This window comes from Sporisorium graminicola, chromosome SGRAM_1 (genome assembly GCF_005498985.1).
Source record: "Sporisorium graminicola strain CBS 10092 chromosome SGRAM_1, whole genome shotgun sequence".
NCBI lineage: Eukaryota > Fungi > Basidiomycota > Ustilaginomycetes > Ustilaginales > Ustilaginaceae > Sporisorium > Sporisorium graminicola.
The window spans coordinates 1,708,377-1,731,397 of NC_043719.1; the positions used below are offsets into that span (position 1 = coordinate 1,708,377).

General features: G+C 56.9%; 7 protein-coding genes across 7 annotated transcripts; 5 read left to right on the forward strand and 2 right to left on the reverse strand.

Annotated features, from left to right (window-relative positions):
• Positions 1–1,070: 1,070 nt before the first annotated feature.
• Positions 1,071–5,120, forward strand: EX895_000629 (uncharacterized protein; the record flags this gene model as incomplete). The annotated part of the gene is made up of 1 exon (XM_029881230.1): positions 1,071–5,120. The coding sequence occupies one exon, from the start codon at positions 1,071–1,073 to the stop codon at positions 5,118–5,120; it is 4,050 nt and encodes a 1,349-aa protein (XP_029742616.1).
• A 2,218-nt stretch (positions 5,121–7,338) lies between these two features.
• On the forward strand, positions 7,339–8,817 carry EX895_000630 (uncharacterized protein; the record flags this gene model as incomplete). Its single annotated transcript, XM_029881231.1, has 1 exon — positions 7,339–8,817. One exon carries the CDS (start codon positions 7,339–7,341, stop codon positions 8,815–8,817), a length of 1,479 nt encoding a protein of 492 aa, XP_029742617.1.
• Positions 8,818–9,173: 356 nt separating this feature from the next.
• On the reverse strand, positions 9,174–10,196 carry EX895_000631 (uncharacterized protein; the record flags this gene model as incomplete). The annotated part of the gene is made up of 1 exon (XM_029881232.1): positions 9,174–10,196. The coding sequence occupies one exon, from the start codon at positions 10,194–10,196 to the stop codon at positions 9,174–9,176; it is 1,023 nt and encodes a 340-aa protein (XP_029742618.1).
• Positions 10,197–11,398: 1,202 nt separating this feature from the next.
• EX895_000632 (uncharacterized protein) lies at positions 11,399–13,186 on the forward strand (the record flags this gene model as incomplete). Its single annotated transcript, XM_029881233.1, has 3 exons — positions 11,399–11,401; positions 12,228–12,345; positions 12,465–13,186. The coding sequence occupies 3 exons, from the start codon at positions 11,399–11,401 to the stop codon at positions 13,184–13,186; spliced, it is 843 nt and encodes a 280-aa protein (XP_029742619.1).
• A 3,395-nt stretch (positions 13,187–16,581) lies between these two features.
• Positions 16,582–19,362, forward strand: EX895_000633 (uncharacterized protein; the record flags this gene model as incomplete). The annotated part of the gene is made up of 1 exon (XM_029881234.1): positions 16,582–19,362. One exon carries the CDS (start codon positions 16,582–16,584, stop codon positions 19,360–19,362), a length of 2,781 nt encoding a protein of 926 aa, XP_029742620.1.
• Positions 19,363–20,142: 780 nt separating this feature from the next.
• Positions 20,143–20,773, forward strand: EX895_000634 (uncharacterized protein; the record flags this gene model as incomplete). Its single annotated transcript, XM_029881235.1, has 3 exons — positions 20,143–20,357; positions 20,464–20,583; positions 20,659–20,773. 3 exons carry the CDS (start codon positions 20,143–20,145, stop codon positions 20,771–20,773), a joined length of 450 nt encoding a protein of 149 aa, XP_029742621.1.
• Positions 20,774–21,618: 845 nt separating this feature from the next.
• EX895_000635 (uncharacterized protein) lies at positions 21,619–22,698 on the reverse strand (the record flags this gene model as incomplete). The annotated part of the gene is made up of 1 exon (XM_029881236.1): positions 21,619–22,698. The coding sequence occupies one exon, from the start codon at positions 22,696–22,698 to the stop codon at positions 21,619–21,621; it is 1,080 nt and encodes a 359-aa protein (XP_029742622.1).
• Between the last annotated feature and the right edge of the window lie 323 nt (positions 22,699–23,021).

Here is a 23,021-nt window from a genome sequence, read left to right on the forward strand (position 1 = left end):
AACGCGCGCGCGCTCTCCCTCCCACATTGCTTTTCGACTTTCCCCAACTCGGCAGTCCAGCCAGTCTCTTGCTTCAGCCGGTCTGCGTTCCACCAACCAGCGAGCTTGGCCCAATAGCAGACCCGCTCTTTACAGCCTTGCCTCCCGTCCACATCCATCGTTATCCGTCGTCCGCATTCTTTCCCCGTAGCTGGCTGCCCTTCAGCCCATGATTTAGTCTGCCTCCCTTCCTGCCTCTTGCCTCTTGCCTCTTTTCTCTCTTTCCTCTTTCTCATCCGCCTTCCACCTTCCACTTTCCGCCTTCACGTTTTCAACGGCCTGGTCCCGACGGCATCTCGTCACCGTCGCCATCATCAACATCATCGCCATCCAACATTCTCACCTCCTCCCTCCTGGACTCTGCAGACAGCTGCATTTCGATCTCAACCCTTCCGTTTTCGATTTAATCACGCAGCAACGCAGCACAGTAGCCCTTCATCGTTCTTCGCAGCTTTAATTCTGAAAATTCCAATTCCTCGTAAAACAAACACACAGGCGCACAAACATCACCACTCAACACGCTTCGTTTTCAGGGTGCAGGCTGTCTCGCGCGACCAACAAAACCAACTCGTCTCGTCATTCTCTCGCCCTCTCTTTCCCCCGCCTTTGCAGCCGAACTTTCCTTCGCGCGTCCTGCTCGCGATCAGCGTACATTCTTGATTGGATGCGCTTCCGCCGCTCATAGCACAGCCGGGTCTGCCAATACCATCGGCCACTCTAGCAGATCAAGCTGGATTCCAGCAGTCGACGCACTCGACTTGCAGGGTGCATCCCACTCGTTTGGTCGGCTGGGCATCGACGTTTCTTCGTGCACGCATCAGCCCCTCGCCGCCAATGCTCATGGTCTGACGCGCATTTGCACTGGACTTCAGCTCGTCATGCCACCCGCACGCAGAACAGCTCGCGCAAGCATGTCAGCGACGGCCGCCCCTTCACTCGTTGGCCCCCAACCACGCTCGCCTTTCGCAACCACTTCGAATGCAGGCTCTCGCAGTGCTCGAAGGCCTCTGAAGACATCGACGCAAAGCCCCATGAAGACCGCTCTGTCATCGCCGGTCAAAATCTCCGCAAACAACTCGTTCGAGGACCCAATCGTACTTTCCGACACCGACACCGACGGCAATAGCGACATGAACGACGTCACTGAAGTCACGGCTGGTCGTGTCGATACTGCAGACGCCGCCCTGAAGGTCGGTGATCGCTTGACTGCCCCTCATAGCGTGCCCACTGGCACGGTCGACGCCATACAGGATCTTTCGCTGCACTCGTCCACCTTCTCTGCCTCCAACAACCACCATGACGAGAGCCGCTCGTCCACCACCCTCGATCGATCGTATGCTACGTCTCTCAACAGCGATCTCAATGCCGTCTCGGACGGAAGTCTGTCCTCTCTCAGCTCCATCGATTCGGACAGCGATGCAGCCGACCTCGTCGATGACAAGAGCAGCACAGCTATTGCTTCTCTGAGACGAACGCCTCGCATGGCACGCGCTATTACGCCAGTCTCCACGCCGGTGCGAGACACCGAAGCCACTGCAGAGACGATGGCTCGCTTATCCTCCTCGACGCCGACGCCAAGTCGTAGATCAGCTCGCATTGTCTCGTCCGGATCGAGCGTACAAAAGGCGCTTCAGAGGCGAGACGAGCTTGACGCAAAGATGCTGGCCAGTCCTCTCCGACGCAAGCCAGATTTTCCCGAAGCACAGCCGGTGAAAAGACCGCGAGGCAGGCCGAGAAGATCGGCGCCCGACGCAAGCCTTCCTTTGCCAGCGCTGCAGACAAAGACAGCTGTGTCTGAGCAGAACACGCCAGCATCCGCCTCGGCCCGACGAAGTTCTCGGCTGTTCTTGCCTTCATCCAACGTCGAGGATTCGCCAGTCTCTGCGTTGACCCAGCCCGCTTCTTTGCAAACTAGGAAAGCTGAACGAACTCCAACACAGGAGACAGGTCACACATTGAGGCGAGGTAGACGCTCAGAAGGGATCGATGCAGTCGCAGTTGCAAAAGATCAACCCAAGTTCTCGCCGCCTGCTCTCGTCTCCTCCTCGGTTGCATCCACATCGAATGTTCCGCAAACTCAGGTTAGAGCCTCCATTGCAGGAACTGGGACCGCACAGGTCACCGCCACCCCACCTGTCAAGCGCGGTCCTGGACGACCGAGAAGGAATTCAATCTTCGTACCCATCGTGCCACCGACGCCGGCAACAACCGCTACACCAATCACAGGAAGGAAGGGTTCTGCCATGGCAGGTCGGCTTCGCAAACGAAGCTTGTCCTCGGCGAGCGCAAGCGTCCAGGCAAATCCTGCACCTGTCCTTGAGCAGCAGCCGCCGGAGACACCTCGACCCAAGCGGGGCAGACCTGCACGCTCGACTCTCGTCGCCTCCTCCATCGAGACCGTCACTGAGTCTCTTCCTGCATCACAGTCGCAGCCTCTGCAGCGCAGCATCAGCAATCGGCAGAGCACCATCGATCTGCTCGATGACGATATCAGTGAGTTGAGCGACCTCAGCGACACTTCGCTCGGCTCGTCGCAACCGTCTCGATCTGCTTCGCAGTCGGCTCAGCCGGCACCACGACGTCGTGGACGTCCTCCGCTGGCCAGCACGTCGGACTCTAAGAAGATGAGGCGAGCCACCAAACAGGACAAAGATGGAAAGGCGTACCACTTTACGGGCTTGTACGCCGGCGAAGCGGATGCGGTGGCTTCGACTTCATCTCGGCGCACTGCCGAGACGCCGAACGCAGTGTTCCCCACTCCGATCCACTTTGGCGCCAAACTGCTCACCGAGGAGCGCGACTTTCACCTTCCCTATCCCATCTACCAATCCATGGACAAGCTACGCGACCGTGTCAATGCCAAGCGCAAACCACCGCGTTACCAGCAGATCAGCAAGAACAAATATGTCACGCGCGCCAAGTTGCAGGGCGAGTCGCCACTGTGCAATTGCAAGCCCGGCAGCGGATGCGGAAACGACTGCATGAACCGCATGCTCATGTTCATTTGCGATCCGAGGACCTGTCCGAGTGCCAGCAACTGCAGCAACATCAGCCTTGGCCGTCGACCCACGAAGAAAACCACGGTCGCTTACTATGGTCGTCGCGGTTTTGGTCTCAAAACGCTCGAGGCTATCAAGAAGGATGAGTTTATCGACGAGTATCGAGGCGAGGTGATCAATCTGGGCGAGGCTGCGAAGCGAGTTACCGAAGAGTACAAGGCGACGGGCAATTTTTATCTGCTCGATTATGACTCGGCCGCAGGAGAGCTGCTCGACGGTGGTCGCAAAGGGAACATCACCCGCTTCGCTAATCACTCTTGCGACCCCAATTGCCGTATCGAGAAGTTCATCATCTGCGGCACAGACGAGGCGCTCTCAGCTGAATTTCAAATCGGCTTGTTTGCAAATCGCGACATTGCGGAGGGCGAGGAGCTGACATACAACTACGGCTGGGCCGCTTTCCAACCTCGCGACATCACGGGTGCGCCCACGGCGCAGGTGCCATCCGAGCAGTGTCTGTGCGGAGCGGCAAACTGTTCTGGCATCCTGGGTGGCAAGAAAGCACCTGTCAACAAGACTGTAGCAGATGCGGTAACGGCCAACTCGCGCAAAAAGACGGCCAAGGGACGAGGAAAAGGCAAGGGCAAGGTGCGCAAGCCATCGCAGAGCTCGCGCGTCCGCATTCGCGCCATGACGCCGATGCTGACCGCGTCGCGGTTGTCTGCAGCGGCGATGCCCACTTCAGCACTTTTGAGCGTCAAGGCTGCGAGAAACTCGCGCAAGCGCGAAGAAGCTCAGTCGAGTTTGAATCTTCTCAACCAGATCGTCATCAGACGCCGCGAGCGCGCAGCAGAAGAAGCGAGTTTGCACACCGCTGCTGCAGGCCGCGCGGATGTCACGACAGACCTGGTCGGGAAGAAAAGCGCAGACAAGCCGCTCAATTGGGGCGAGAAGGATACGCAGCCGGTATCTGATTTGCGACCTACTACTGCGGGTGCTGCCAAGACGAAAGAGCCTGTCGCACCATTGCGAGCTACCGCATCGCCCTTGCCCCGTTCTGTGCCTGTAGGTAGTCAGGCGACGAGCACCGCCATTCCGACCGAGCGCTTGCCCATGAAAGCGACCGCTCGGATAGAAGCGAGGAGCTCGCAATCAGCAAGTGCGGGCCCTGAGGTTAGTGCGGCTCAGAGCGCGCCAGGCGAGGGAAAGCTGACTGCCGCGAGCCGAGGGTTCATGCGACTGCCGCTACTCAAACGACCCGCCAGTTCGAACATAGGAAGCGCCTTTGGCCGTACTGCGAAGGCAACGCGAGGCACCAAGGACCGAAGATGGAGCGCAGCAAAGGCGCTTATCTCGGACAACGACGAGGCTTCCTCTGTGGACAAAGACCTGTCCGACTCGGAAGAGACCATGTCGGATTTTCAGAAGCAGGACGGTAGTCCTCAGCGACGTCCTGCGTCGAAAAAGCCTGCAGTCAAGACGCCGGGGCGACGCGGTCGCCATAAGCTGCAGCTGAGCACTGAGGAGGCGTCGCGTCGGGCAGCCGAGCGAAGAGCAAGGAACGCCTTCCTGGCACGTGTGCGACGCGCGTCGAAACGCGGCATCCTGATCGAGGATCCAACGCAGCATCCGTTGAAGAAGATCAGCATCCAGTGCACTGCCGCGCCGGAGAACACATACATTCCGGATCTTCCCTCGTCGCTGGTGACGCTGGGCATGACGACGGCAGATGCACGCCGGGCGCGCAATGCCTTCCTTGCACGTGTGAGGAGAGCCGTGAAACGGGGCTACGCCAAGGAGGTGGCGATCAAGATGGCGGCCAAGCCTCTGCCCGGCGAGCCCGAGCGCGACACACCCGTGATGAAGGCACAGCGAGCATACTTGGAGCAGATCGAACGGGAGGCTGCCGAAGAGTTGACAGGTTCGGTGGGGAGCAGCATTGACCCAAGAGCGACATCGACGTCGACGTCAACATCCCGCTGCGGCCAATCACCAGCGACAGCAGTTGCAGCAACATCAGCAGCAGCAGCAGCCATAGACAAAGACTGGGTTGATGAATCGAGCTGGACAGCCCCGCAGTAACCGAGCCTGTCGCTCCATAAATTGTCTCTCCTCGTACATCACATACTGTATCTTCACATGTAACGTCATTGTCATCATCGCCATTGTCGTTGGTACTGTTCGGGTACAGTGAGAGCATCCAAAGGATTGCGTACAACCCGCAGTATTGAGCTTGATCGACCACGACAACGGCTGTGATCACGGCTGGTTGATGAGAAGGCTGGCGATCTCGAGACTATCTCGACCCCCAGACCTGATTGGGGTTTCTCGGTTGAAAACGCAAAAAGCCGTTGCATTTGACGAAATTCGTCTGAGCAGCACCCTGTCCGGATATTGACGCTGAACAAGTCGGCGTTAAAAAACAGCAGCTTCTAGCTTCTGTCGGCTTGGCTCCGATGCAAAATACGAGAAATCACCCGATTCGAACAGGCATCCTACCCGCGGACTGGCTGCCTGGATGCAAGCTAGACTCTGCTCGCTTTGGGGAGTTTTTCCACACCATCTTCTCGGATCCGCTCTTCGCTTTACGACCTAATATACGCATCCAACACATTCTCGGACCCGCACTCGCCCCTCGCCCCCCGCCTTCCCCGCATCCTGGTCCACAGTGTTCGACAGCCCGGAGTCCATCCTGCAATACGCGACAGCTGCTTCATTGCCACCACCCGCCAACAGCCTCTACCGACACACGGGCTTGGCTCGGCCCAGGTGGCTGTGCGGTGGTCAACAACCACGTTCCTTCTCGTCATCGTCGGCACCGGCGAGCTCGACAAATCACACCTGTTTTTGCGTGGTGCGCTTCATCGAGGTTTGGACGATCAGAGGCCTTCACATGCATTAGTGACCTCGTTTTGGCTCTGGAAACCCGATTTCCTCGATTGATTACCTTCGGTGTAGAAAGCGGAAGGTTCCCGACGCCTGCCCTACATCCGCCATCAGACTAGGCACCATGAGTGACGGTACGGGCTCGATTGAGCATGGCTCAGCAAACGGGCAGGTTGCCACATGGCATGATCAGTCAGCGGGCAAGTCATCTACGGAGCAGGCAGTGCACGAAGCAGGAGGAAGCGGCGACAACGCTAGCGCGAGCATCCAGTCTACAGCAGACAACATCACAGCGTTGGAAGAAGCAAGCAGTTCAACACACAGACCGTCGGATGTTTCTCCATCATTTGAAGCAGCAGCGGCGAGCGTTCGTTCATTGCCAGGTGTAAGCACTCAGCATGTGCCCCAATACGCCATCGCCACCTCGAGCACCAATGGCAACCACCAGACAGCCAGCAGCAGCGAAGCGGACGACTCGGCGTACCAGTCGCCGAGCGTGCCACGCGTAGCGTCTGCGTCACCCAGTAAGGGCGGAACAACCATCTTGATGGCATCTCGCAAGCAGAATAGTGCTTGCGATGCCTGTCGAAGTCGCAAAGTACGATGCAACCGAGATCCTGGCGAAGCCAAATGCAACCATTGCAAGGCCAAGAACATCGACTGCACCACCTTATACGTCCAATGGGCTACCTCGTCCGCAAAGCGTCCCACCAAGCGTCCCAGGACCTCCTTGCCATTTCCAACAGAAGAGAAAAAAGAGGCGCCTAAACCACCTGAACTCATCGACGCCGCCGTGCAAGTCCAGGATCGCCTGCTGAACGCTCTCTTCCAGAGGGACACCGACTATGTTGCAGCCGACAACAAGGTCTACCTTTACCAGACTCTGCCCTGCAATGCGCCGCTCTCTGCAACCGGCTACACCATCCGCAATATTCTGCCATCCTCGTATCTTCCTGGGCCCAAGCCAGCGGCCACGACCAGCGCCGAGCTGCATCTGCTGGATCGGCAGCGAAGGGAGGATTTTGTCAACGATCTCGTCGAAACCTACTTTTCGGTCGTACATGCTCGATTGCCGCTCCTCAACCCCCAGACATTCCGCAAGCGCTACTACGAGAGAAGTCCAGAGCTCGGAGGCCCGCCTTCGGATATCATCCTCGCCCTTGTGATCGCGTGGGGTGCCAAGTTTAGCGAGAATCCGCTCATTGCGCAGGACCGCAGCGAAAGTGCAGACGAACTGAAGAAGGCGTACAATCAGGCACACGCGGCGCTGCTCAAGGGCGAGACGGAGAAAGCGAACCAGATCACCGGCATCAAGGGTGGAATCGAGCAGCCCGTTCTCACCGTGCCGGAGGAGTTGAGGGAACAGGGCAGAAACCGGATCGCAGACCATCTGACGTGGCGAGCCCAAGACGTCATGGACCGGCTGCGCGTCGCGAGGGTAGCATCCCTCGAAAATGTCCAAGCATGCTTGCTGATGGAGTCGCTTCTTTTGCATCCATCGATCCACTTCAACGGCAATCTCAACCTGGCTGGTACGCCGGTTCCAGCCAAGCACCGAAGCTTGCTTGCATACACCAACGGACACTGGTACGTCGTTGCCATTAAGCACATGCTCGACCTGGGCATACACTGCAAGGAGAAGGTCATGACGATCAAGGATGCAGCGCTGCGTGGGGAAACGCTGTTCACGTGGTGGCTCGCTTGCATGGCCGACTCGGCATCTGCGCTGTTCTTCCAACGTCGATGTATCATTTCTGGCGACGACTACAACAGTGATCCACCCGCAGGAGACGCAGACAACAAGAAGGAGGCGCCACACCCACTCGGAAGCCTCGACTCGTACTTGGCCTTCTTCGGCTCGATGCACGATGCCGTCGTGTTCCAGCGCAAGCTCTCCGCCAACTACTTTGCACCCCGAAGTCACATCGAGGGCGTACGTCTCGACAACGTGGTCGAGATTGTCGAGATGCTCAAAAAGTGGCGTCTGGAACATCTGGAAAAGGTGGGCGTTCCCCTGCCGCACTGGCCTCCTCACTGGGACTACATCGCCGCTGTGAGCGCCTGTACCAGCGACATCAATTATCATGCCAACTGGATCGTGCTGTGGCGTCTGGTCGACGAGATGGGCATCTATGGAACGGACCGTTCCGATGCCACCTCACCCATTCATCAAGATCGGCTTAAACGACGCGTTGCCTCGGAGCAAGACGCCACGCCGCGAGACCAGGTTCCTGACGCAGAACAGGTGCAGCTGACCCTAGCAACGATTCAGGAGGAGGCGCTCAACAGTGCACTTCGAATCGCCGGGCTGACCGAGATCCTTCGCAGCAACCAATACTTGCGTCTGGATCCGTGCAACTCGCTGCAGAGCCTGGAGGTGGCGGCGCACATGCTGATCCGGTTCCAGAGGAGCGAGGTGGATATCATCGTGGCTGGACTCCGGCAGTACGGCCTGTCGTACGAAGACTGTTTCGACAAGGCGGATCTCATGGAGGACCTGGCGGCGGCGTACAACGAGCGGGCACGCGAGGATTCCACTTTTGTGCCTGGTTCGGCGCTGGGTCTGGCGATGGAGCGCGATGGTGCCGCTGCGAATGAGCACAATGGAATTCCTGAGCTGGCGATTGCCGCCGCCGCGCTGTCGAATGCTGCAGCATCGGCTAATGGCGGCGCAGAAGCGGAAGGGTACAGCTTCGACGCGGACGCCGCAGCGGCGCCTCAGGCCCACACCAACGTGGACGTAGATTCGTCAGCGGATGTCAAGGATGCAACTCACGCCCCGTCGTTCGACAGCATATTCACCACGTCTACCGACGACCCGCGCAACGACATCGCCATCTCGGCACACGTGTACAACGGCATGCGGGACTCTGCGCATCCGGGTTTTCCTTAGCCTGGCATAGCGGAGGCCAACGAGGATTGATCCAATGGAAGACTCAGGGTATTTTGATCAGCATCCAGTCCCGGCAGGAATCGTCTGTTGTGTGGACTCTTGCAGCTCAAGCTCAAGCAGGACATCGCGGGTCTGTCCGCGATGACATTGTTGCAACACATGACATGGTGCTGAGAACGAGAGAATGAAACGGGGTTTTTAGGCATAAATAATCGACAGCGCGAACGAGGAAAAGCTTTACGGGGCCGAGACACCCAAGAGCAAAGTGCAACGCTTAGCGACTGGTGAGGTTCGGTTGGGTTGTTGTTGGTTGTAAAGATGAGAGCCTCTGTCTCTGTGTGTGTGCAAGTCCGAATTTAAGGCGAAGCGGCGTACCACTCAACACCTTTCTTGATGTTCTTGGCGAGCTCGGGGACAGCAGCCTCGAGGAGCTTCTCCTCCTCAGCCGAGACCTTGCCGATGGAGTGGATCTCCTCGACACCGTTCTTGCCGAGCGTGACGGGGCTGGCGAAGAAGGTGGCGCCCTGGTCTTTGTAGAGGGGCGACTCGACGTAAGCGCACTCCTTGATGCCCTTCTCGCCGTTGAGGGCCTTGAGGAGCGAGTCGGAGAAGACAGCGGCGGCGTAGGCCATGGAGAGAGTGGCGGAGCCGGCACCGTCCTTGGCCTTGACGACCTCGTCACCGCCAAACTGGATGCGGTGGACGAGCTTCTCGTACTGCTCGCCCTTGGCGACGGCGTCGCCGCCGTTGGCCTGCGAGAGCAGGGGAACGATGGTGACACCCGAGTGACCGCCGACGACGGGGACGATGGTCTCCGAGGGCTTCTTGCCCGAGATGCCGGAGAGGAAGGTGGAGGCACGCGTAACGTCGAGGGTGGTAACACCGTAGAGCTTCTTGGGGTCGTAGACGCCGGCCTTCTTGAACACCTCGGCGACGATGGGCACGGTCGAGTTGACAGGGTTCGAGATGATGAGCAGGTGAGCGTTGGGGGCGACCTCGGCGGCCTTCTTGGCCAAGTCGCGCACGATCGAGGCGTTGGTGTTGAACAGGTCGTCACGGGTCATGCCGGGCTTACGCGGCACACCGGCGGGGATGACGATGACCTCGACATCCTTGAGCGCCTCACCGAGCTGGTCGGCCTGGTAACCGGTGGTGGTCGAAGGGGTGTTGACGTGCGAAATGTCGGCAGCAACACCAGGAGCCAGACGAACATCATACAGTCGCAGGTCCGAGACCAAAGGGTTCTGCTTGAGCAGCAGCGACAGCGGCTGTCCAATACCGCCCGAAGCACCGAGCACGGCGACGGCACGGTTGTTGGCAGCCGAGGTGGAGAAGGCGCGGGCGGCCGAAGCGGATCGGAGAGCCTGACGAGCGAACATTGTGGATGATGTGTGGCCGTTAGGAGGGTGTGAGAGTGTGGAGAACGAAAGAGGAGGTGTAGATGGAAAAGGAAGGAGAGGAAGAGAGAGAGGTGTCGACGACCAACGCACGAGCTTGACAGTGAGGGGCAGGCACAAGGCCAGAGGACGACGAGTCAATCGACTCGAAAGAATCACGGAATCACGGACGGCTTAGATTCGTTCTCAACGGAGCCAGTCGGAGCGCGCTTTGACTTTCCTTCTTTTCGGATTCTGTTTCATTTTCTCTTTCCAGAGACCAGTCAGTTGAACGCGGCAGACGAGCGAGCGAGCAACCACCGAGAGAGAAAAAGAGAGCGAGGTGGAGTTCCCTCACTTGCCCAAAGCGCGCATCACCTTTGATGCGGAGCGATCAGGAAGAAATCAGGAAGGCCCGCTCTCGCATCGATCCCTGAGTCCCAAACAGCAGCTAGCTGCACACCGCGTATCGCACGTAAATCGAAACCCGACTTGCATCAATCGCCAACTCGCCATCTCGCCATCTTCTTTCGAGTGTTGTCCGAATCATTGAGCATGTGTAACCCGAGCTTGTCAGCTTGTGCAGCCACGCTTGCGAAGATACGATCAATTCACACACATGGTTTCTACCCGCTCGTGCTCAAGGCTGTGAGCCTATCTCGAGTGCCATCTTACTGTTCACGTTACTTCTAAGGCACCCTCACGAAGACTCGCCACCGATTTCCAGCGCCTTGCTCGGTAAGCAAGTTGGTACGTAGTCGCTTCGTCACATGGCATGCAAGATGGAGTAGTAACCGCTTGTCAGAAGACCAGCAGGCGGCTCCCTCCCGCTGAGCATGAAGGCATACGACCACGTTGCGTCACATCGACATCGAGTGGAGCGGTGAGTTAAATCGGTGATGAGGTTAATAAAGTAGTGTAAGATCTAAATACATTTACAAAGCCATGCTCATAAAACAGGCCAAGTCAACACGTGACCCCCGTTGTGTCGCTCGGCCGAACTTGAAATGATGCCGTTTTGGCAGGGAGCGCGCAGAAAATACTCGCTCGCTTCCTGCAACTGACATAGACTAGCTGAGGAAAAAATGAGAGGCGGAGGCCGCGGGCGCGCAGCACCACTGAGTCTTGACATGTCGTACACTCTCGAATCTCCTCTCTGCTCACCATCATCACCTTCCCCCTCAAGACAGTTGATATCATTCAAAATGGTACGCATCTCGTCAGCAGAAGCATATGGCCCACCATGAGGTCATCAACAGCGACGTTACCAGCAGCAGCGGCTTTCGGATGATTGGATACATGATGCGGTGCCGCCATTCCCCACCCAAGCTTTTTCGCCAACAGCGGCTTTTTCAGTAAAACGACACTGCCGCTTCGGCCAGTACCCGGCAAAGCGACCGCATCGACAATGCATGTGCAGGCCCAATCATGTCGAAAGACGTGTGGACAATGGAAGGGAGGAAGATGCAGTAGCAGTGGTAGCTCAGCAACCGTCGAGGCGACCCATCAATCTAAAGTTTGATGTGGCGCCTCTTACGCCGGAAGATACGCTCTCACCGACACTTCATTCTTGCGAACTCTCGTCCGCTGCCACGCTGTGCATTGCGTGCATGGTCCTTTGATCACAGGGACAGTGGACAGCTTGCGTCTACCTGGCAGAACACAATGTCGCCTCGCAGTCTCTCGCGTTCACCGGACCCTCTGGGTATCCAAAGTAAAAAGGGGATGAGGTGATGGGCAATGGCTCTTGGACACCACTCGACGAGGCGCTGGTCAGCTCCAGAGGCAGGCACCGGCTTGTTTCCTCTGCGAGGTCAACCTTCTGCTGTTCGGTTCGGTAGTGCACTCGAGTCGCCCATCACCTCTTTTAGAGCACCGAGTCTGTCTCTTATCCGATTGCCGTTCCAAATGTCTTGTTTCCCTCTGCGGTTCAAAACATGGCAACAGGGTACTGACTCGTCTCCATGACCCCCGCCTTTCTCTCGCCTCTTGTCACCCAATTGTGCGTTTTGTTTGTTTTGTTTCTTCCTACAGCCCAAGGCCAAGACCGGATCCGCTAAGAAGCCCGCTGCCGCCCCTTACTCCAAGGGTAAGGCTACCAAGGCTCCCAAGAACCCTCTCTTTGAGAAGCGCCCCCGTAACTTCGGCATTGGTAAGTTTCGACCCGCCTCATGACTCTCGACTCAGACGGTCCGCCGCCGCCGCTCCTCAAGGGGACATCGTCTGACCCTAGATCAAACCTCCCTTCTCCGTCCCTCCCCGCTTCCACAGGCCAGGATATCCAGCCCTCTCGTGACCTCTCGCGCTTCGTCAAGTGGCCCGAATACGTCCGCCTCCAGCGCCAGAAGGTTATCCTCAACCAGCGCTTGAAGGTTCCCCCCGCGATCGCCCAGTTCGCCAACACCCTCGACAAGAACACCGCCACCAACCTGTTCAAGCTGCTCAACAAGTACCGCCCCGAGTCCAAGCAAGAGAAGAAGGGTCGTCTCGATGCCGCTGCCAAGGACATTGCCGACGGCAAGAAGGCTGACGCCAAGGCCGACGGCAAGAAGCCCCTCTTTGTCAAGTACGGTCTCAACCACTGTGTTGCCCTGATCGAGGCCAAGAAGGCTGCCCTCGTCGTCATCGCCGCCGATGTTGACCCCATCGAGCTCGTCGTCTTCCTCCCCGCCCTCTGCCGCAAGATGGGTGTCCCCTACGTCATTGTCAAGTCCAAGGCCTCGATCGGTGCTCTTGTCCACAAGAAGACCGCCGCCGTCGCCCTGATTCAGGAGGTTCGCTCTGAGGACGAGCGCGAGCTCGCCAACCTCGTCTCGGCCGCCAAGGCTAACTACCTCGACAAGGCTGAGGAGATCCGACGTCACTGGGGTGGTGGACACCTCTCGCAGCGATCGAACCACAAGCTGGCTAAGCGTGCCAAGGTTGCCGCTCTGCAGCCCAAGCCCGTCGCTGTGGCCGCTCCCGCTGCCGCTGCTGAGGACGACGACGAGTAAATGTATCATTCATTTGCTATGCTGGTCCCTTCTCTCCTTCCAAAAGCTGGTCTCGACGGGTTGTTCGAGACCAACACCCCTCTTTTTAAAAGTCATTGGCTCGATGTCATGTTCGCTCCCTCTTTGCCTAGTGAATGGATCGTGATACCGTACCAAGCACTTGCCCTTACTTCGTCCTACGCGGTGCGACTGGGCTAGTCGGATGTGCCGCTCATCGCCCGTGTTGCTCTGGTGCCTTTCCTCCTTTGTTCTCAGATGGTGGGGAGCACTTTGTACAATACCCCGAATCTCCTTTGATTTGTGATGTCCCTCCGCCTTGCACATATTTGCCCGTGTGACCTCCCGAAGATGTGATTGAGACGTTTGCGCTTTGAGTTGAAGTCGTGTCCAACTCGGACTCGATCTGGCCGATCTGGCCGAGGCACCGAGTCGACAGGACTGGTCGAGATATCTCAACCGGGAAGGTGCAAAGGTGGGGCGTAGACGTAGGCTTTGACGCACAGACCCGCTCCAGTTTCACACGGGTCGCGGGCAATTTTGGTTCGTGGTCGGGTCTTCCGACGCAGCTCTCGTCAGTCTTGGCGGTCTTTCCTTCCATGCCCTCCATCCCACCTCGCGCCATGATTACTGTGCCTCCGATGGCACGGCGCTCGCGCTGGTTGGTACTCGGTACTCGCAAGTTGCAGGAGGCGAACCGGTATCTGCGCCGACGTGAAAGTTGGTGTCCAAAAATGTTTTAGCATGAAATACCTCCACATTTTACGACTCGATATGCACACGCGTGGCCTGACGCCACTATTTTCGTCGATCTTTGAGAAGACCAACACAACGCTTAAAAGAAATCTTAAAGTAGAAAAAGGAAAGAAAGAATGAGAGAACCGACGAAAGAGCTTCGATATCGATGTCCCCGCTCGCACCACTTGTACCCATTGGACCCTGGGGTACACGACGCGCTACGACGGGATCGAAAGGGCCGACGGATAGTTACTTATCAGCCTGGCTGCAAGAACGCCGATGGCACCTAATTTCGATAGAGTACAGCGACGCCTTCGGATAAATCCCGAGGTCTGCAAGGAAAGACGAAAAAAGAAAAACGGGCACGAGAGACGGGACCAAGGGTCCAAGCGAGCTAGTGTAGCTTCAAGGCGCAGCGGACCGATCAGAGAAAGGGTCGGAAGATGCGCATGTACGGCGAACAAACGGCGAAAGCGACATTTGAGTGCAACGCGAGGCGAGACTCGACCCGTTGCCTGCTTTGGAGCTTTCGGGTTACTCCTTGGGACGCTTCCCGTTCTCGTTCCGGAGTTGCACCACCAGGCGGGCGAGTTTGAGTGAAAGGACCCGCGTCGCACACGTCAAACGGGGAACGACAGAAGGACATAGTTGGAAACGCTCTTCCGAGGACCCGCAAGAAGAGCTTCGTTGTTGCCTCACGGCCGCAGTTTCAAAGTTTAGGCTCTTGCGACCGTGTTGCAGCTTGTTTGACAAGCCCCCGAAGCTTACAATTGTCGCCGGGTTGAGCCCGACCTACAGTACTCTATGCGAGTGCTGAGTCGCTTGTTGCGCCGAGGAAGCTGGTCGCGTTTGTTACCGAGGAAGTGTGGGAATGTGAGTGTGGGAGCATCCGTCCTCATGGCGCTGGCTGTGACGAGTAAGCGGCACCCTCTTTCTGCTGACTTGCACAGCCCGCAGAGATCGGAATTCTTGCGATGCTCTCTCATTGCCTGTCTTCCTCCTTGTACAACACGCCGACAGGGTCTGCGGATGCCTTCCGATTGTTACTAACGCCGATCTGGCTTCCGTCTGGCACATCGACCTGGCCTAGCGGTAAAAGCAAGTACGTAGAAGTCTGATGACCTCGGTGCATTTCCATCTTTGTCGCCGCCTTATCATGTAGCAATTTTCTTCTTGAATGATCACCGCCCCGCCTGCCCCAGCGCCGAGAGAAAGCGCAAACAAGGCTGGCTTGGCTTAATCTTTGCGGCTCGAGCGGTTCGCAAAAGAAGGCTCACTTTGTCTCGACAACGCTGCACTTACTCAAAGCTTGCTTGGCGGCTTGTGCGTAGCCCTGCCTGCAAACTCACCGAATCGGCGCGCTTGGGCTGATCACTCGGCTTTTTAGGGTTTTGTGGCACACACATTTTGAGAGTGAAGCGACAATCACCTGGTGTTGCGCTCACTACCGCAAGTATCAAGACAAGGTTGTTGAGCAGACTGGACGCCCCGAAACTTGATTTGTACTTGGCGAATGAAGTGAAGAGGTGAGAAGGGGACGCTCATCACAGCAGCAGCTAGGTGAAGCTAACCGGCACCTTCTCCTGCGCAGGCCGCTGAAAAGCAGGATTTTTCAGCAATCTTTTTGTTCAAATTATCTTTTATTAATTTTTTGTGAGTGTTGGTTGGAGAGAGTGTTGAGTTTTCAGCAGCGCTGCGGCTGGCTGCCAGTTTTTTTTTTCTCTCTCTGCCTCTCGTCCGCTCGGCCTTTCGCCAGTGCCGTTTCAACGCAAGCGACAGAAGTGCGCTCGACCAGCAGTCGGAATAGTATATGACCGTTCTCGCTGCCTCTCTTCTCAACGACCACATCCTGCCTTCTCCTCCTCTCCTGGCCCGCATCCTCCTCTTCCCATCGCATCTCGCATAGGCTGACAGGCTCCCATCTCCATTAAGCTAGCTTGCTGCTTGCGGTCTGTATATCTGCTGTCCGCTCAAGCAGCAGAGGGAGCTCGTGGTTGCCGCCTACAACCTTCTGCTGTGGCCTCGCAGCATCAGCGCTGTCTGACTTCTGCCAGTGACGGTACTTTGGATCCAACGATCCAAGCCGTATTGCGGGTGTAATCTTGGACATCTCGCCGCCTATCCGACTGCGCAGTTCGAATCACACTGCTTCGCGCCGACGTACTGTAGCTTGCTGCACTTGCTTCTTTCCGGCGTTCGCGCTCAGCTGTTCCGATCAGCTTCGAGACTCTCCTTCATTTCCAGACTTGTTTCGCTCCATCCTCGCTACGAGATCGCCGATTTGGTCGAACCTCGGCTCACGAACCGTCACGATACTCACGACCCCTCCGCTCCCCACCACAGCCACAGCTTTTCCTTCCGACAGGCTTCATCTCCGCAACCACACTCAAAATCCACCCACGGCCTGCATTGGCAGCCACTGCAATCCGAATAAGCTGATGACCCCATTCGAGTCCGCTTGACTTTGAGCTTCTCTCACCAGTGCCCTTTCGCCCTCGGTGCTGCGCACGTCCACGCACGCTGCTGCTTCAGGCTCGCCCCGGTTTCTTGTCATCGTAATTGGGTCAGCCCAGGAGCCTTGCGACTTCAGGTGCACCTCGTCGGTGCTTTCGACACCGGTGCATCGCCTCAGGAAACAAGCACGGCTCGGCTCAAAGACAATGTCCGATCCTCATTCGCAGATCGGCCTCGGCCTCAATATTGGCGGTCCGTCTCACTTTACCGACCTCACCAACCTGGTCGCATCGTCCCGCAATGCTATTGACGGCGTGAGTCAGGGTGCCGAGTCGAATCTCAGCGCCCATGGCGATTTTGCTCCATCAAGCCACCACATGACCGTGGTCCACGGTGCGACCTACAGGACGAGCCCGCAGGACGTGCTCATGAAGCACGCATCTGCGGATCTCAACGCCTTCACCAATGCACATATCGGAAACAACGAGACCACTCCATCGACACAACCGCACTGTCAGCAGCAGTATCTGCAATGCTCACCTAACCTTCAACACGCAGAGACCAAGTTATCGACGTCCCAATCGGGCACTCTTTCCCAAGCCTTTGGCGTCGACATGGACTCTCAGCCCACCCATGCACAGACGGCGACGCAAGGTCACACAGCGACTCACCACTATTTTGACTCTCCAACGCGATGCCACGACTTGCAAGCCAGCGACAACGCTCACTTGGGGCTCGAAGACGGTCAGATCTCGGATCAGGTCTCTCCCGACCAAGCCCTCGCCACCTCTGTGGAGCTCAAGATGGAACACTCCCCTGAGTTCGAGCGAAATGCAGTCAAGTCATACCCTCCGTCACCACCCACTCGATCCCAAATGCTCCAGCAGACGAATTTGCGTGCGCTCGAACATGGCATGCGGCCAATTACCGGCCGTCACGTCCCTTCGCACCGGCCCAGTCACAGCCTAGGACAGGCTGCAGCGTTCATTGGCACTGTTCCATCTCGCGATTTGCACTCGCACAGTCATGCCAGCGCGCCCGTGTCGCCTTGCCATGGTATCAGCGCCGACACCTTCCCTGTTCTGTTTCACAACCCGGCACCTCGACAAGACATGGGCCTCGGTATGGCGGAACACAGTCCCGCGTTTGCTCAAAGTGGCGCGCAGATGGCTGCAATGAATTCGGGCCCGTTTGCTGCTTCGAGTGGTCCCTCCGTAAGGTCGACGTCGCCCTCGGTCAGCTTGGCGTCTACATCAATGACTTCCATCTCGCCCTTGGGAAGTGCTCGTATCAATCCTGACGGCTCTTTCACCTCGCAAGAGTCGTCTTTTGATAGCATCTCCAATACGGCTTCTGGTTCTTTCAGTCGCGCCTCATCCACGTCGGAAGATGTCTTTTCGTTCGACGTTGGGGCTCTCAGTGTCGCTTCTTCTCTGCGCATGACCAAGCAGAAGAAAAAGCTGCGCAACATTGACCGCAAGATGATCTGCGACTATTCGAACGCCAATCCGGCCATCAAGCAGGATGCCATCGCCAACGAGTTTGGCATCGAGCGCAGCACCGTCAGCAAGATCCTCAAACAGAAGGAGAAATGGCTGGCGATCGAGCCCGGCAGCGAAGCGGCAAAGATCGCCAAACACCGCGCTATCAAGTTTCCCGCCGTCGAGGACCGCTTGAGTGGCTGGGTCGCACAACTAAAGGCACGCGGTGAAGCAATCCGCGACTCGACCATCCGAAACGAGGCGCTCCGCATCGCTCGAGAGCTCGGTCTCGGCGAGGACAAGTTCAAAGCATCAGGCGGCTGGATCGAAAAGTTCAGAGAGCGCAACCAGATCCCTAAGCCGCAACCTGCGGAGGGCAGCAGTTCGCTTTCGGATGCAGGAGCAACGAAGAGAGAACCCGCCGCAGTGTCGAATGGTGGTGGCGTGCCGCTTGCGCCTCGGCCAGGGACTCCTTCACAGTCAGGCTCTAGCAACCAGTCCCAACCCGCTCGTCGCCAACCAGCACGAAGCAGCAAGGCGAAAGGAACGCCTCAGAAGCGAGCCAGAGACGAACAAGAGGCAACGCAAGCTATATTGGGCATGTCACCTCTCAGTCAAGACATGGAGCGCATGCACTTCCAGAGCGGCGGTCCTCCTGGATGCATGCCTGACTCCGCTTTCTTCCGGCAAACACTTTACTTTGGCCATCCTAGCATGCCTCAGCTGCCCATGCAAAATTGCCCTGACATGCACCACGGCCATGGTGGTGTTTCAGACCCATCTCAGCCCACCAAGGAAGAGGCAGAGTCGGACCTGAAGCGGAGACGAGCCATGGACGATGTCCAAGACAACCGAGCCGGCTTGGGTCTAGGCCCGCCGATCGAGTTCCAGTTCCCTCTGGCCGCGGGTCCTTCGACATCTTCGTCTCAGGTGCATATGTCAGCACAGTTGTCGCAAGCTCTAGGCCAGGCCATGGTAACGCCGCCCAAGCCAACTACTCGAAACCGAAGAACACCCGCCAAGCCTGCGGATCGCAGTGGCCGTGGACGCTCGCGTCGCGGAAAAGCACGACTGTCAAACGCCAACCACACGCCGCAGACGCCATCGCCGCTGTCCATGTCGCCGGCCGACGCTAGAGGGGGAGAGCCGACTTTTCATGGTTTCCATGGTTTCGATGCTGCCGACGCCGAACAGCTCACCGCAGTTGCGCTTGAACGCATCCGCGCGATGCAGAACTCGGGCGATGGGTCGTCGATCGTGACTGCCGAGCAGGCACAGCAGTCTTTGGAGATCATTCTGAAGTTCCTTAGCGAGCAGCCAAGCGATTTTTTGCCTCCCAACCACTTTATGATCTTTGGAAATCTCCAGGCCAACATCGAGCAAAAGATTAGGGACCAGGCCACGGGCGACCATGCTCCTGAGAGTAGCGGCTCGCAAATGGCCTTGTCCTTGCAAAGCTCCGAGACCAACGGCGAGGCTGTCTCCGCCAGCGCCGAAGAACATTAAAGTCCCAGGTGTTCGATACTCTTCGGTGACATACAGGGCCAGATCCTGTCAACAAAAGTAAAGTTGCTCGTAGCTCCTTCGTTCTTGGCACTATCGGTGCATCATCTTGCCCGTCATCTTGCATTGCTCCTAGCGCAATGAGGCCCAGTTCCTCAATCGCTCCCCAAAAGGTCTTGAAAAGATCAAGTAGCATATTGATTCCGTCCAGTCTTGTTCGCGGTATTCATCGTCACCATCCTCAAAAGCGATATCCAGACATCATTCATCACTTCGTCGGCATTTCTAACCATGTTCTCATCGTCAATCTCTTTTAGCATCGCATCGTCTCATTCAGTCATTCAATTGACCAAGCATTCACCATCACAAAGTATGTCAAGGTAGACCTTGCAAAAGAGTGACATTTTCGACGTCAGTTTTGTTTTACCAGAGTTGCAGCCGCGATGGAGGAGGTCGCCGCCCAGGTCGCCGCCGGGGTCGAGCAGGCAAGGAGGGGCGGCGTTTGTCACCGAAAGTCCAATCACCGCCTTCGCACGCTCGGAACGCGCGGAGGGAATTTCGACATGGTGGTGCGTGCGGGGTAACGTCATATCCAGTCGAGTCTATGCGTGAAGGCGGTGACCCACAATCGCCCCTCCTAGCCGAGCTCTTGGTCGATCAACTAGCTCCGCTGAATGCCGTATAAGACTCTTCTATTCCATCCACTCGTCCTGATCATCTTTTCCTTCGACACCTGCTCCTTCTTCTCCGTATTTCATCTCCTCTCGTACAAAACAAATCAAAATGTCGATCCTCTCGAGCGGCCCCAACTACTCGTACTACTCGATCCCGGCGGCGTGGGTGCTTGCGATGGTGCCACACTTTGTTGCGATTGGACTGGCCAAGGATCAGTTCACGAATGTTTCGCCACGTCAGTTGATTGCCGATCTGCTGGCCAAGAAGGACAAGACGGCTCTGGACAAGAAGATCATCCGTGCCGAAAGTGCGCAGCTCAATGGGTGAGTTCCTTTCACGTCTCCTTTTCCGACGCTTTGGAAGTTTAGGTTGGGGGCAAAGATTGACGAGAACATTTTGTCTTGTTTTGTATCGTTGTGTTTGGCACAGGTTCGAGACGCTCGGTCTGTTCGCCGCCGCCGTCGTAGCTGCCAACGTCGCCAATGTTCCAAACCACCAGCTCAACCAGCTCACCGCTGGCTACCTGGCCAGCCGTGCCCTGTTCAACCTGTAAGTTTAGCTCTGAGATCTGGCCTTGGTACGAGGAATATACTGATGACTTTTTGCTTTGTTCCTCGTCGGCAGGCTTTACGTCTACGTCACGGATGAAGCAACCGCCACGCTCCGAACCGGTTCGTACCTCACGGGTATTGGCATCATCTTTACGCTCTTCATCAAGGCTGGCCTGCGCTCTGCATGATTATCGAAATTTTCCTCCGCAGCGCCATGTTGAATAGATCTCGAAGCGCTCAGACAATTGATCAAGCTAGACGCATTCTCGTCCATTGACGCGAGATCGGAAACTTGGTATGTGCGAGGTATGTGTGGTGCGAGTGGTTGGTAGCTCCATGCTACCGCGAAACGCCGTATCAGACGCGAAACACCGTATCAATATCGTATGAGAGGCACAATCATCCAGCCATCTCCGTCCCCCGTTATGCCACCACAGACTCCATCTCTTACCTCACAAACAATCCTTTCACAATGACGATCCTCTCGAGCGGCCGAACTACGCGTACCATTATGTCCCCGCCGCGTGGGTGGGTTGCAATGGTACCGCACTGGGTGACGGCGGGACTGGCCAAGAAACGTGAAGCTTGTGGCCTCGCGTCAATTGTTGGCTGAACTGCCGGCTAAAGGGGACAAGACGGCGGTGGAGAATCAGTTCATACGTGCTGAGAGTGCGCAGCTCACCGTCGGCTACCTGGTCAGCCGTCCCACTTCAAAGTGTAGGTCTGGGACCTGGCTCTGGTACAAGAACTTCTCTGTGAACTTTGTATTTGGTATCTTGTATCTTGTTGGCAGGTTCTAGATCTCTGTCACGGACGAAGCAGCTGCTAGACTTTGAACCGCTTCGTACTTCACGGGCATCGGCATCATCTTTACGTTCTTCACCAAGGCTGCTGCGCTTTACTCCCGAACATCGAAACGTGGAATGGATCTCGCAGTGCCTAGACAACGCGAAGGTTAGAAGCAGTTTCAAGCCAGACAATTGACGTCCATAGTCCAGTGAGAAACGGAACATGCTGAATGTGCAGAAACGGATCAGACTGTAGCGATGGCGTCGGCGATCGCATCACCCAACTTCTGCGTAGTGCCTCTACCCTTCATATCCGGCGTCAGCACGCTAGCATCTGCTCGACCCAACACAGCATCAATTGCCTTGATCATCGCCTCGGCCGCCTCCTTTTCTCCGAGATGTAGCAGCATCATCTGGCCCGCCCAGATCATACCCACCGGATTCGCAATGCCCTTGCCCATGATATCCGGCGCTGAGCCATGCACCGGCTCGAACAGACTCGGAAACTTGCCCTCTGGATTGATGTTGCCCGAGGGAGCGATGCCGATCGTGCCCGTCACCGCGGGTCCCAGATCGGACAAGATATCGCCATGCAAGTTGGATCCGACGACGACATCAAAATAACTCGGCTTCTGGACGAAGTGCGCCGACAGAATGTCGATGTGGAACTGCTCTGTTTTCACGTCCGGATAGTCTCGGGCCATGAGCTTGAAGCGCGAGTCCCAGTAGGGCATGGTGATCTTGATGCCGTTGCTCTTGGTCGCACTGGTGAGTTTCTTGCGCTGTGTCGTCTGCGCGAGCTCAAAGGCGTATTTGAGAATCCTATCCACACCAATTCGCGTCATGATGGTCTCCTGGACCACCACCTCGCGGTCTGTTCCCTCAAATATCTTTCCGCCGACCTCCGAGTACTCGCCCTCTGTGTTCTCACGCACGATCCAGAAGTCGATCTCACCCGGCTCGGCCAGAGGCGAAGGAACCCCTTTGACCAACCGACACGGCCGCAGGTTGACATACTGGTCAAAGTGCCGCCTCATTTGCAGCAGCGACCCCCACAGCGTGACGTGGTCCGGGTGACGGCTCGGATCGCCCACCGCTCCAAAGTAGACCGCATCGAAGGGCGTCAGCTGCACGATCCAGTCGTCGGGCATCATTTTCCCGTGTGCGTCGTAGTAGTCGCACGAGGCAAAGTCAAAGGTCGTGATGGACAGGGTGAAGCCGAAGCGACGAGAGGCGGCTTGGAGCGCTTTGAGGCCGCAGGGCATGACTTCTTGGCCAATGCCGTCGCCGGGGATGACGGCGATTCTGTACGTTTTGCCTGTCATGGTCGAAGGGTGCGACGACGGGTGGTTAGTCAGGGTTGAGCTGGGGGAGGTGAAGGAACAAGGGGCCGGGTGTGGTAGTCGGTCGCTTTTATATTGCCGCCCTGGACCGAGTGTGGGGAGCAGAACGTCGAGCTCTGTGCGACACCGTGCGCTTTTGAACCGGTCTGGGGCGCGCGGTTATGCAGGTAGATGCAGAAGGTCGGCAATACTGCCGGTATCAATTTCAAAGACTCAGTGTCAAGTCTGTGTGAAACTCACAAAGTGTTCAAAACCATAACTCGGACCCGAGCTTTTGTCGGAAGATTTGATTTTTTGCTGTTTCC